General features: G+C 45.1%; 1 protein-coding gene, 1 non-coding gene and 1 pseudogene across 2 annotated transcripts; 2 read left to right on the forward strand and 1 right to left on the reverse strand.

Annotated features, from left to right (window-relative positions):
* On the forward strand, positions 1-759 carry LOC139011754 (folate receptor alpha pseudogene; annotated as a pseudogene).
* A 1,039-nt stretch (positions 760-1,798) lies between these two features.
* On the reverse strand, positions 1,799-1,905 carry LOC139011839 (U6 spliceosomal RNA). The gene has a single exon (XR_011471668.1). It is a non-coding gene; the product is annotated as a U6 spliceosomal RNA (small nuclear RNA).
* A 6,422-nt stretch (positions 1,906-8,327) lies between these two features.
* Positions 8,328-9,734, forward strand: LOC139011755 (tripartite motif-containing protein 75-like). Its single transcript, XM_070417242.1, has one exon. The coding sequence runs from the start codon at positions 8,328-8,330 to the stop codon at positions 9,732-9,734; it is 1,407 nt and encodes a 468-aa protein (XP_070273343.1).
* Positions 9,735-13,741: the final 4,007 nt, after the last annotated feature.

Here is a 13,741-nt window from a genome sequence, read left to right on the forward strand (position 1 = left end):
ATGGCTCGAACGATGAGAACACAGCTGTGGCTCCTTCTGGTGTGGGGGGCCAAAGTATGGGCAGCCGGGCCCAGGACTGAGCTTCTCAATGTCTGCATGAATGCCAAGCACCACAAGGAAAAGCCAAGCCCAGAGGACAAGCTGCATGAGCAGTGCAGTCCCTGGGAGAAGAATGCCTGCTGCTCTGTCAACACTAGCCAGGAAGCCCATAAGGATGTCTCCTACCTGTACAGATTCAACTGGGACCACTGCGGCCCGATGAAACCCGCCTGCAAGCGCCACTTCATCCAGGACACCTGCCTGTATGAGTGCTCCCCCAACCTGGGGCCCTGGATCCAGGAGGTGAACCAGAGCTGGCGCAAAGAGCGGATCCTGAATGTGCCCCTGTGCAAAGAGGACTGTGAGAGCTGGTGGGAAGACTGCCGCACCTCCTACACCTACAAGAATAACTGGCACAAGGGCTGGAACTGGACCTCAGGGTCTAATGAGTGCTCCGTGAAGGCTGCCTGCCACCGCTTTGACTTCTACTGCCCCACGCCTGCTGCTCTGTGCAATGAAATCTGGAGTCACTCCTACAAAGTCAGCAACTACAGCCGAGGCAGTGGCCGCTGCATCTAGATGTGGTTTGACCCAGCACAGGGCAACCCCAACGAGGAGGTGGCCAGGTTCTATGCTGAGACCATGAATGGAGCTGGGCTCTATGGGGCCTGGCCTCTCCTGCTTGGCCTGGCCCCAATGCTGCTCCTGCTGCTCAGCTGAGCTTCTGATACCTGGTCATCCCCACACAGTTCAGCCCCATGGCTCAGCTCCCATGGTGGGAGCTCTGTCCAACAGTTTGAATAAACTAGTTACCCCGCAAAAATCAAATAAATAAATAAAATCAATAAAAACATATCATCGGGTGAGAATGTACATATATATGTTATATGCTTGGGACCTGACTACCCACCATGATCTGCCCAGTTAGGAATTTATGATCAAGATCACTCTGTGAGGTTACTATCCATAGAACCCTCTTACCCTCTTTTTTTTCCCTCCACTGACAAAGTCACAGTGATGGTGTTTATAATGGAAGAGGATATACACTATCTTAGTAACAGACATAAAAATAGCTATTCCATAAATGATACTAGCATTAGGTCAGTGCCCCATGACAAACAAATGAGTAAGGAATTAATAGATTAAAAAAATTTTTTTGCCTGGCTGGTGTGTCTTAGTTGTTGAGCGTGGACCCATGGACCAAGAGGTCAGTGGTTAATTCCTGGTCAGGGGACATGCCCAGGTTGTGGGCTTGATCCCCTTTAAGGGGTGTGCAGGAGGCAGCTGATTGATGTTTCCTTCTTATTGATGTTTCTATCTCTCTATCTGTCTCCCTTCCTTTCTCTCTATAATCAATAAAAAAAATATTAAAAAAAAAAAAAACACACCTCAGAGTACAAAGAGACTTCAGGAGTTATTTATTCCAAAACCTTATCTCTAGTGTTTTCTTTAAAAAAGCAAATGTTATCCTCGATAGACTGATGGACGTGCATAGAATGTACGCATATTTTTACTGGATCTGCCGACAAATATATAGAGTAAAAACTTTTCCAACATTCTGCATTTTATGGAAGGAAGGGGCCAGCACCCACAACTCAACTCCCCCCCCAAACCCCATCCTTTCCCTTAACAATAAAAGATGCCTGGATTCCAGACACTCTTAAAATAGATTTGAGAATTAGTTCTCCCATCTCCTTCATCAATAAATCTGTCCTTGCCCCAAACTCTGATCTGTTGAATATTGGCCTTTTAAAAAAATACTAGTATATAATGCTTCACCAATTTTCGTATCATCCTTGCACAGGGTCCATGCCAATCCTCTCCGTATGGCTCGAATTTTAGTATATGCGCTGCCCAAGCGAGCACCGGCCTTTCTTTCCAAGCATCAGGCAGGCGAACCTCGGGCCTGTTACAGCCCCCCACCCCTCTCACCGTCCGTCCGCACCCCCACAGGCCGCCTTCTCCCCAGTGAGCAGGGAAAGGAGAAATGATGCTGCTGGGAGCTTGTCTGCTGCGCCGGAGCCTGTGGCGGTTGAGAACTGCAGTATGATTTTGTGAATCAGAAAACAGAGACAAGCCCTAACCGGTTTGGCTCAGTGGATAGAGCATCGGCCTGCGGACTCAAGGGTCCCAGGTTTGATTCTGGTCTAGGGCATGTACCTTGGTTGCGGGCACATCCCCAGTGGGAGGTGTGCAGGAGGCAGCTGATCGATGTTTCTGACTCTCTATCCCTCTCCCTCCCTCTCTGTAAAAAAATCAGTGAAATATATTTAAAAAACAAAAACGGAGACAAGGACAGATTGTGGAAACACTTCCTTTAAGGGCAGAAGCTATTTTTTAAAAAAAATATTTTTATTGATTTTTTACAGAGAGGAAGGGAGAGATAGAAACATCAAGGATGAGAATCATTGCTTGTCTGACTCCTGCACGCCCCCTACAGGGGGAGATCGAGCCCGCAATGGGGCATATGCCCTTGGCCAATGGAACCTGGGACCCTTTAGTCGCAGGCCGACACTATCCACTGAGCCAAACCGGGCAGGGCAGAAACTATTAAGAGAACCTCTAAAGAAACAGGCTGAGACTTTTAGGCAATTTTTTTTTTAAATCTTTATTGCGGAAAGTATTACATGTGTCCCGATCCCCGCCCCCCCTTAACCCTTATTGCCCATCCCGCCCCCGCCCCCATGGCCTTCACCGCCCTATTGTCTGTCTCCCTGGGTTGTGCACAAGTGCACACAAGTTCTCTTGTTGATCTCTTCCCACCCTCCCATCCTAGGCAATTTCATCTGAGAAAAACAAAATGGGGGCTTTTCAAGATATTCAAGAACGGAGTAAGAAACCAGACACTGCTAGAAGTGGAGGGGAGGTGAACTGCCACCGTAAACAGAGGTGGAAAGTCAGAGAGGAAGACGGAGAATGTCGTAGGGGACAGTCACCTTCCGGACGCTGCCTGCCGTAGGGGCCAGTCACCTTCCGGACGCTGCCGACAGGACTGTACAGCCGACGGGTTCATATTCGGTTCACAGCCGTGAACAGGAAACTGGGACTGTGTCACGCCCTTTGACCCGGACGTGGAAGACCCCTGGCTTCGCGGGGCGGAGAGGAGCGCACAGCGGCCCTCAGGCCTTGAGGACACACCTCCGCTCCGCCCTCGGCGCCGAGCAGAGACCGAGAGGAGAAGGTAGGTGAGCGGGTCTCAGGCCGCCGGTAGGCGGGACTCAAGGAAGAACCAGATGCGGGAGAGGCCGCGGGACCAGCGGGGTGGGGGCGCGGCCGGCGACCCGCGCTGGCGCCTCCTTGTGGTGGGTGGCGGCGGCCATGGCGGAAATGGCCGTCAGAGCGCTGTGAGAGCTGCTGGCGGCCGGAGGTTCTCACTGGGTATTTTGTTTGTTTGTTTGTGTGTTTGTTTGTTTTCTTCTGTTTTTATTTTATTTTCTTTCACTGGGTATTTTGGAGCAGGTTCTCTGGCGGCAGAGTGGATACTTTAGTGTTTCACATGTGAAACGGCCGACATTTTGGAACATGCTTCCGTTTGGCAGACTGTATGTGTATTGGTTATAGTGTTGGCAAGTAGAGCTTTACTTTGCCTATCTCTGTACTCTTCGTCTATCTCCGTATCTTGAAAAGATGTTCAGCAGGGCTTTCGTCGCGGTACCGGGACCACTGCACTGACCGGAGGGCCCTGTTAGGCTGTGGTGCTCCCCGGTGCTTAGCGAGACCGCGTGGTGCTTCCGGTCAAGTGCAGTGCAGGCCCGCAGGGCGCCCCGCCGTTACCGCCCAGGGGTCCAACCCCTCAGTCACGGGTTATCAGAGCGAAGGGTCACTGTCACTAAAACAAGAGGGAGCACGCTGAGACTTGAAGGCCAGCACCGTGAACTGACACGCATTTTCTTTTTCTTTCTTATATATTTTTATTGACACGCATTTTCTTGTATTCCATCTTCTAAAACTGACTGTAAAGTCCCACTTATCAGCAAGGGCCAGGTAAAAATACATGCATACAAAAATTCAAGAATACATGAGTGAAAAGCTTCTGTTTGCCATAATTTCTGAATCCAATTAAACTTTTGTGACATTTATAGTAATGATGAGTGCTAGAATTAAAACTCTCCACTTAGAACTTGTAAAGAAATTAACAGAAATTTACATTATTTTGGCTTAGTTGTATGGCAGTTGTTCAGTAACCTTCCTCAACACTGGAGATGTTTCTTTTAAGTAAAATAAGGGGCCTGCAACCAAGGTATGGGCCCTCGACATGAATCGAACCCGGGAGCCTTAGGTCCACAGTGAAGCCTTGGTACTCTAACATCCTGCATTTGTAATACTCATTAGAGAAGGAATCATTGGGAGTAAAGTCTAAATATAATGGAATGAATGGGGGGGGGGGGGGAGGCCTCAATTGGGAAAGATTTCTGTGAATATGTTGCCTCGGAGCTGTTTTTAGAGAAAGTGGAAGGGATGGGGAGAGACACAGAGAGAGAAACATCGATGTGAGAGAGACACATCAATTGGTTGCCTCCAGCACAGGCCTGACCAGGGCCAGGATGGAGCCTGCAACCAAGGTACATCCCTTTGATCAGAGTGTAACCCAGGGCCCTTCAGTCCCGGGACTGACACTCTATCCACGGAGCCAAAATGGCTAGCGCTGTACTAGGTTTTTGCTTTATAGGACTCACTGTTTTACAGATTGATAGCATATAATAAATGTTTTGATTTTTTTTAATGTGGGTGATGTCAACTATAATTGAAAAATAAAGAAGAGAATGTGGGTAATTTTTTAGTAATCGATGTGAATACCAACTTGCCTAATAAGTAATCTGCCAAAAATAAATTGTGAGGCAGAATTTTAAAGCTCAAAGAATATTTCTCAAAGACAGTAACAATTTGGCTGGGATCTGAAGAAAAATGCCAGTAAAAAGGGAGTAAACAGTGTGTAAGGGGCAAGGAGCTGCCATGGACAAAACCTGCTTGTGCAAAGTACTGTGGTAAGGGATGTCATAACCTGAGTATGGAGAGAGAGGGCAGGATTGCACAGAGAGGGTGAAACTGGTGAGTTCCGAAGTTGTATGTTCCTGGGTGAGAAAAAGCAGGCCTCAGTCTTTCAAATTTATTCTTCTTCAGCAAAGATGGCATTAAAGGTGTTGAGAGGCTGGAAGAGGTTAATGAGGGGAAAAGGAGGACCTATGAAATATTAACAATAAAGAATTATTATTTTTTAAAATCCTCACAGAGGATATTTTTCCATTGATTTTAGAGAGAGGAAAAGACAGAGAAACATCTATGTGAGAGGAACACATCGATTGGTTATCTCCTGCACACTCCCTGACCAGTTCTCAGGCAGCTGAGGAGACTGCAACCCAAGCACATGCCCTTGACCTGAATCAAGCCCGGGACCCTGAGGTCCACAAGCCGACACTCTATCCATTGAGCTAAACAGTATAGGGCTCACTAGTTTTGCCTTACCAACTTCAAAGGCTGGTGTGTGTGTGTGTGTTGGGGGGGGGGGGGGCGTTCCCAGCTTTTCCTGACATTGAATTCCTGACCTTGAATTGCATTCTATGCATGTGATAAATCAGTTTTCCAACGTGGGGAGGTGTTCAGAGTAAATCTAATCTGGTCCAGTTCCCACCTACTTAGGTATACAGTTAGATATACCATGCATTTGAGAAGTATAAATGAAAGAAGCAAGTAAATCTTGATATACAGTATAGTGAAGTCTTGGTATCTAACTTAATTCATTCTGGAAGGATGTTCAAAAAGCGATTTTTTTTCAAAAACCGAATCATATTTTTCCCATTAGAAATAATGTGAATTGATTTAATGCATTCCAAAATGATTCTCTGTTCTAGCCTTTCTTATATACACAGTACATGCCTCATGTACTCTTTAATCTATAAATAAACACTGCTTAAATTGATCCAATCACCCAATACTTACCTTAAATGAATTTTTTTATATAAAACTGCCTCGGAAATGCTATCAGTGGTTAACCAGTTTTCCTTTATCCAATCAACAAGAGTCTTTCTACCTTTTTTAATATATATATTTTTTATTGATTTCAGAAATGAAGGGAGAGAAAGAAACATCAGTGATGAGAGAGAATCATTGATCCACTGCCTCCTCATGCCCCTGAGGATGGAGCCTGCAACCCAGGCATATGCCCTGACTGGGAATTGAACTGTGACCTCCTGGGTTCATAGGTCAATGCTCAACTACTGAGCCATGCCAGCCAGGCTCTACCTTTTCAGTTGCCTGTGATTATTGTTTTGTGAGCACTTTTACACCCTTAGCAACATTAGCATTCTCTCTCTCTTTTTATTTTAATCCTCACCATAGGATATTTTCCCATTGATTTTTAGAGGGAGTAGAAGAGTGAGGAAAAGACAGAGAGAAACATCAATGTGAGAGAAACACATGGATTGGTTGCCTCCTACACACACCCTGACCAAGGCTCAGGCTAGGGAAGAGCCTGCAAAGGAGGTTCGTGCCCTTGACATGAATCGAAAACAGGAGCCTTAGATCCACAGGCCTACACTCTTTCCACTGAGCCAAACTGGCTAGGGCAACATTAGCACTGTTGATGGTCGCTTTATATTTTATATTTGTGCTAATCATTGATTTAGTCAGTAGCAAAAGCATGCTTTCCTTTGTTTTTTGTCCAAGACACTTTTTGTCATTCTGAGGTAACAACATGAAAGAGCTGTCAGGTGGAAAACTGAAGTTTTGGTTGACAACTGAGACATTTTCTGTGAACAGTTTGGTCAAGAGAACTGAATTGTTTGAGATGGGAGATGAGGTTTGACTGTATCATGAATTCAGTGTTGTCAGAAATAACTGTTGTGTTTTGTTTGTTTGTTAATCCTTACCTGAGAATCTTTCTCCATTGATGTTTTTAGAGAGTGTAAGGCAGTGAAGGAGTGGGGTGGAGGAGAAAGAGAAAAACATTGCTGTGAGGGACAAGTCTATTGGCTGCCTCCTGAGCTCGCCCCCATCGGAGCTGAGGATCAAACCTGCACTAGGTACATGCTCTTGACCAGAAAACCCAAGACTCTTGGGTACATGGGTCAACACTGTAATCGGTGGTACACACTGGCCAGGGCAGAAATAACTGTATTTTAAGACAGAAAGTGCCAAATCCATTGCTTAGATTTTTCAAAAATTGGAAGTGATTCAAGTTGGGATTTTTATATTTCTTAACCTGACTCTCTCTCTTTTTTTTTTTTAAAAAATATATTTTATTGATTTTTTACAGAGAGGAAGGGAGAGGGATAGAGAGTTAGAAACATCAATGAGAGAGAAACATCGATCAGCTGCCTCCTGCACACCTCCTACTGAGGATGTGCCCGCAACCAAGGTACATGCCCTTGACTGGAATCGAACCTGGGACCTTTCAGTCCCCAGGCCAATGCTCTATCCACTGAGCCAAACAGTTTAGGGCTTAACCTGACTCTCTTAATGTTAAGGATGTTAAGCACTTTCCCTAATCCCCTAGATAAGTGGTTCTCAACCTTTCTAATACCATGACCCTTTAATACAGTTCCTCATGTTGTGGTGACCCCCAACCATAAAATTATTTTCGTTGCTGCTTCATAACTGTAATTTTGCTGCTGTTATGAATTGTAATGTAAATATCTGATATGCAGGATGTATTTAGGCAACCCCTGTGAAAGGGTTGTTTGACCCCCAAAGGGGTCTCAACCCACAGGTTGAGAACCACTGCCATAGATAATAGGTGACTAAAGCTGAAACTTAGCCCAGGGACAGAGAATCTAGCAGGAAACATTCTCACACTTTTGCAGTTACATGCAGACCCACAGTAATTAATGTGGATGTAGGTGACCTGTAGGGCTGGGGAAAAGAAATCAATGGTTCCCTCAAAGATGATAGTTAACAGGGCAGGGCCATAAGACAAATAGTAATCTTTTTATTTATTTTTTACATGAAACCATATTTTCTCATCCACAGGAACCAATAGGTACTTAAGAGTCATAATTGCTCTCTGACCAAGAGAATTGCTGAACGTGGATTCATATCCTCTTTGCTGTCAAGGAAGTAGTCCTCCAACGACTTTGATTGGCTGCATTTGGGCAGTGGAGCTCCTCTGGACACTACCTCTATAGCTAAGGACCTCACAGGACACCAAGGGCTGACCTTAATTGATAAAGAGAATTTACACAGAAAGGCCAGTGAAATCTGAAGGTGCATCTGCTTCTCAGTGGAGAGGTTTCACAGAGCTCAACCTCCTGAAGAAACCCACCCACCTCAGTCTGTCCTTCATTCAGGGCCCAATGGCAATTGAAGCAGCTCTGGCAGTACTCCAGACAGAAATCAACTGTCCCATCTGCCTGGATGACCTGCGAGACCCTGTCACCATTGAATGTGGGCACAACTTCTGTCGCTCCTGCATCCAGCAGTCCTGGGCTGATGTGCAGGACAGGTTCCCTTGTCCTGTGTGTCGTCACCCATGCAAAGACAGGCACATGAGGAGCAACACCCAGCTGGGAAGGATGGTTGACATCACCAAGCTCCTCCAGATCACCAGGGGCAAGATGAAGCAGCAAGAAGAGAGGCACTTCTGCAAGAAGCACAACAAGTCTCTGACCCTCTTCTGTGAGGAGGACCGAGAGCTGTTGTGTCCCCTGTGCACTCAGCCTCCTGACCACCAGGGCCACCAGGTGAGGCCCATGGAGGAGGCTGCCTCTCATCACAGGCAAAGGCTCAGAAGTTACATTGAGCCCCTGAAGAAGCAGGTGGCAGACATTCAGAAATTAGTAGCCACCCAAGACAGGAAGCTATCAGAACTGAGAGAAAAGGTGGAAAACCGGAGAGCGAAGTTAGCCTCTGAATTTGAGAATCTGATACAATCTGTAGAACATGAGCAAGAGGCAGTTCTCTCAAGGGTAGCTGCAGAAGAGAAGCACATTCAACGGAATCTCATTGCAAACAAAACTGCATTTTCAGACCACATTTCCAAACTTAAAGTTCAACTAAAGGAGATGGCAGAGAAGAGTGTGATGTCAGATGTGAAATTGCTGATGAATATCAAGGGTGTCTTCCGCCATTGTGAAAACCTAGAACCTCCAGGTGTCTATTGCTTCCAGTTTAGTAGAGAAGAATTCAGTCTTCCTCCACAGTGTTCAGCCCTGCAGAAAATTATACAGAGATTTAGAGAAGAAGTTACTCTGGATCCCGAAACTGCACATCCTAATCTGGTTGTGTCTGAGGATAAAAAGTCTGTGACATTTGTGAGGAAAAAGCAAAGAGTTCATAAAAATCCGAAGGGATTTGCAGTCGACCCAGTTGTCCTGGGTACTGAAGGGTTTGACTGTGGCCGACATTACTGGGAGGTCCAGGTGGATGACAAGCCTGAGTGGGCCGTGGGGGTCTGTAAAGACACCCTTTCCAAGGAGAAAAAGCAGCCTCTGCTCAGACAGGAGAACAGATGTTGGACAATTCAGCTGAAGGATGGTGACTATGTGGCACAAGGGTCTGTTCCTGTCACCCTTGTGCTGAAGGAAATGCCCAGAGGGATTGGCATCTATCTGGACTATGAGTTGGGTCAAGTTTCTTTTTACAGTTTGAATGACATGTCTCACATCCATTCCTTCAGGGATACTTTTTCTGAGGTGCTAAAGCCTTACTTCTATGTCGGATGTGATCCAAAACCTCTTACTGTCTTTGCATTAAAAGATTAGGAAGGATGAACTGTCACTTAGTTTCATTTTCTTCCTGTGATTTACAGACAGTAGGTAGAATTTTTTTTTAGTCATAATTTTATTTTAGTTTTATTTTTGAATGTATGTTTATTGATTTCAGAGAGGAAGGGAGAGGGAGAGGGAGAAAGAGATAGAAACATCAGTGATGAGAGAGAATCATTCATTGGCTGCCTCCTACATGCCCCCTACTGTGGATCCAGCCCCCAACCGAGGCATGTGCCCTTGACTAAATTGAACCTGGGACCCTTCAGTCCACAGGCCAAAGCTCTATCCACTGAGCGAAACCAGCTGGACCTTATTTTTATTTTATATATATACTAGAGGCCCAATTCACACAATTTGTGTGCAGGGAGGGGGTCCCTCAGCCCAGCCTGCACCTTCTCTAATCCAGGTCCATCGAACATTCCTCTCGCAATCCAGGACCAATGGCTTCTAACCGCTCACCTGCCTGCCTGCCTGCCTGATCACCCCTAACCCCTCTTCCTGCCTGCCTGATTGCCCCTAACTGCCTCTGCCTGCCTGCCTGATCGCCCCTAGCTGCCCTCCCCTGCCAGACTGATTGGCTCTAACTGCACTCCCCTGCTGGTCTGATGGCCCCTAACCGCCTCTGCCTTGGCCCCCACCACCGTTATTTTGTCTGGAAGGAGGCCTGGATGACCAGAAGATGTCCAGTCAACCTGGTCTAATTAGCGTATTACCCTTTTATTCGTATAGCTATATATTAATCTATATTGTTGAAAGTAGTACATAGGTCTTTCTTTGTGTAGGTAGAATTTTGTATGACTATCAGTGTTTTGGAACCAAAAATTTTTTTTGTTGATTTTTAGAGAGGAATAGAGAGAGAGAAACATCAATGTGAAAGGGGATCATTGATTGGTTGCCTCCAGATTGCACCCAGACTGGGGATTGAACCCCAATCTGGGTATGTGCCCTGACCCAGATCAAACCTGCCCACCCTTTGTTACATGGAACGATGCTCCAACTAACTGAGCTTCACTGTGCTGGGCTAGCACCAAAATTTTGTAAAAAGCACTTCTGTGACCTGAACACTTGGGATATCTCTCTCTCTCTCTCTCCATCTTTTTCCACCCATTTTTCTTCAAGAGCAAGGTGTGTGGGAACAAATGGAAGTGTGAAATATTTGGAATATTGATTGATCAATTCTTTCTAAAGTGTTTCTGAAATTTTAGGACTAGAATGTATTGATTGTAAGTCACAGCTTCAATAAAGTTTTTGTATATTTACATGTATTACAAATTTTGTCTACGTTTCAGGATGTGGCTTTATGCATAAGTACATTACATATTCCAGGTGGGAAAGAAGATAGAATGGTGGGACTCTCAGTGCGTTTCTAATATTTCTGCATGTGTTGAGAGTAAGGAATTGATTGCTTCCAACTATTTTTAAAATATGTCTTTATTGATTTCAGAGAGGAGGAGATAGAAAATTCAATAATGAGAGAAAATCATTGATCATCAGCCCACAACCCCGGCATGTGCCCTAGATCAGAATGGAACCCAGACCCTTCAGTCCACAAGCTGATGCTCTTTCCACTAAGCAAAACCAGATAGACTTCCAACCATTATTACGGATATTTTTATTTTAATATTTATTTTTCCTTTTCTTGTTAATTTTCACATGAGGATATTTTCCCATTGATTTTTAGGGAGAGTGGTAGAGAGAGGGAAAGACAGAGAGAAACATGGATGTGAGAGAAACACATCAATTGGTTGCCTCCTGCACAAGCCCTGACCAGGGCCCTGGCCTAGGAGGAGTCTGGAACTAAGGTACATGCCCTTGATCTGAATCGAACCCTAGAACCTTTGGTTTGCAGCCCCAGGCTCTATCCACTGAGTCAAACCAGTTAGGGCTCAATAGTAAATAAATAAATAAATAAATAATAAATAAATAAATGGTGCTGAGAGGATCAAGAGAGAATAGCCAGGGTGCAAATTAGATCCTGCATATTAACAGAGATCATCCTTTCTGGACTGATAAAAGCATTGAAAATATGACTAGCTAACCCCTCCCTAGTGGGGGAGGAGCCACTGGACTTTGGCAGGCATTGTGTTAATAGCTAGGTCTGCCTAATGGTGTATATACACCAGGGTCAGGTCATGGCTCATGCAGTCCTGAGTAAGACTGTGTAGAAAGATCCTTGTGGGAGATGCGCCTTTTCCTTTTGGCATTACAGACCTGACCGCAGCTGTCTGCTCCTGGTAAGTCGTGATATGAGACCAAGTGAGTGTGGGAGGCTGGAGTGAAGTAAGACCACTGGGTTCCTGAGTGCCTGCTCTGTGCCCTGCTGAGAGACATGTACCTCCAAAGAGAATCCAAACACAGGATTGGCTTATTTAAAAACACATGAAATTAATTATGTTTTCCTGGTCCCCGTCAGAACCTTCAGTCACCTAAATGCCCTTTAACATTTTAGATATCCAGATCTGACCCCCGAGGAGTCAGGAATGGGAACGTTTGTATGGGGTAAAGCCAAGGCGAAGGTCCTCAAACACCCGCTGCACAGAGTTGCCCATAGCCGTGGGCGCTAAAAACCCCGCTTTGTGTGCCGCTGCTCTCTATGAGCCTGGTCCTCACTTTGAAAGAATATCCTATTTCATGTTAAAGTTATTTCATCACGAATGCTTTTTATTATGGTTTGGGTCCTTTGGGGAGTTTTGTACTAAGTCGTAGAATGCTTGCTAAAATTTCAGAAACCAGGATTCCAACCTGAACTAAGCAGGTGACAAAAGCCTCATGTTGCTGGTCTGGAGCTGCATGTGGACTCCTTCCATTATGTCTCATGGAGGCCGGGTTTGTGTATAGGCGGAGGTAGGTGAGAGTGTTTGTGTATAGGAGGGCAGGGGAGAAGTTAGAGCCATGGGCCTGAATCCCAGCTACTCAGAACCAGTATTGATTTGATCTTCCTTAATGGGCCTGGAGAGAGCCACCCACAGTATAAGCAGGTGGCCCAAAGTCTCTCAGTCCCTAAAGGAGACCCAGAGACCTGGCCAGTATTTTAGTTATTCAACAGCTTTGAACAGGGACCGAGGTGATAGTTGGAGATATAACCATGCCAAGGATCACAGGGAGGTTACAGTAATGGGGAATTGAGGTCATCCAAATGTGTGTGAATTTGCAACATGAGTTGAAAAAAATTCATGATACTGCTTTTACTGTTCCTCGACATTGTGGCAACCGAGGAGACCAAACATGGAGGTCACTTCAGCCTCTTCTTGGTCTCTACTTAGATTAGTGCTGACTGTAGGGGAAAGCTCAATTATCTTGACTAGTTATAGCTCACCAACATCAAAGGCTAATGCAAACTACGGCCCGCGGGCCTGATCCAGCCTGTTTGAAATGAATAAAACTAAAAAAAAAAAGACTGTACATCATTATGTAATGATGTTTACTTTGAATTTATATTAGTTCACACAAACAGTCCATCCATGCTTTTGTTCTGGCCCTCCGGTCCAGTTTAAGAACCCATTGTGGCCCTCGAGTCAAAAAGTTTGCCCACCCCTGGGCTAATGTGTGTGTATCTGCTGCCCAGCTTTTTCTCACATTGAATTCCTGACCTTAAATTGCATTCTATGCATGTGATAAATCAGTTTTCCTAGGTGGCTTGGAGTTCAGAGTAAATCTAATCTGCTCCGAATCTCACTGACTTAGGAACACAGTTGGATATACCCTGCATTTGAGAAGTGGAAATGAAAAGCAAGTCAATTTTGATATATAGTGAAGCCTGGGTTCTCTAACTTAATTCATCCTGGTAGCCTGTTGGAAAAGCGATTTGTTCAAACACTGAGTCCTACTTCTCCCATTAGAAATAATGTAAATTGAATTAATACCAGCAGACCCTCGAATGATTCTCGGTTCTAATGTTTCTTATGAACACAGTACAGGTCTTATGTACTGTTTAATTTATAAATAAACACTTCTTAAATTGATCCAATCACCACTACTATCCTGAAAGATTTTTTATATGA

Source organism: Myotis yumanensis, unplaced genomic scaffold (assembly GCF_028538775.1).
Source record: "Myotis yumanensis isolate MYYU_CA2020_CCGP unplaced genomic scaffold, mMyoYum1.0.hap1 SCAF_5, whole genome shotgun sequence".
NCBI classification, from domain to species: Eukaryota; Metazoa; Chordata; class Mammalia; order Chiroptera; family Vespertilionidae; genus Myotis; species Myotis yumanensis.

Bases quoted from the DNA above. Each gene is read 5' to 3' on its own strand.
- LOC139011755 (XM_070417242.1), top strand. From the start codon at position 8,328: ATGGCAATTGAAGCAGCTCTGGCAGTACTCCAGACAGAAATCAACTGT.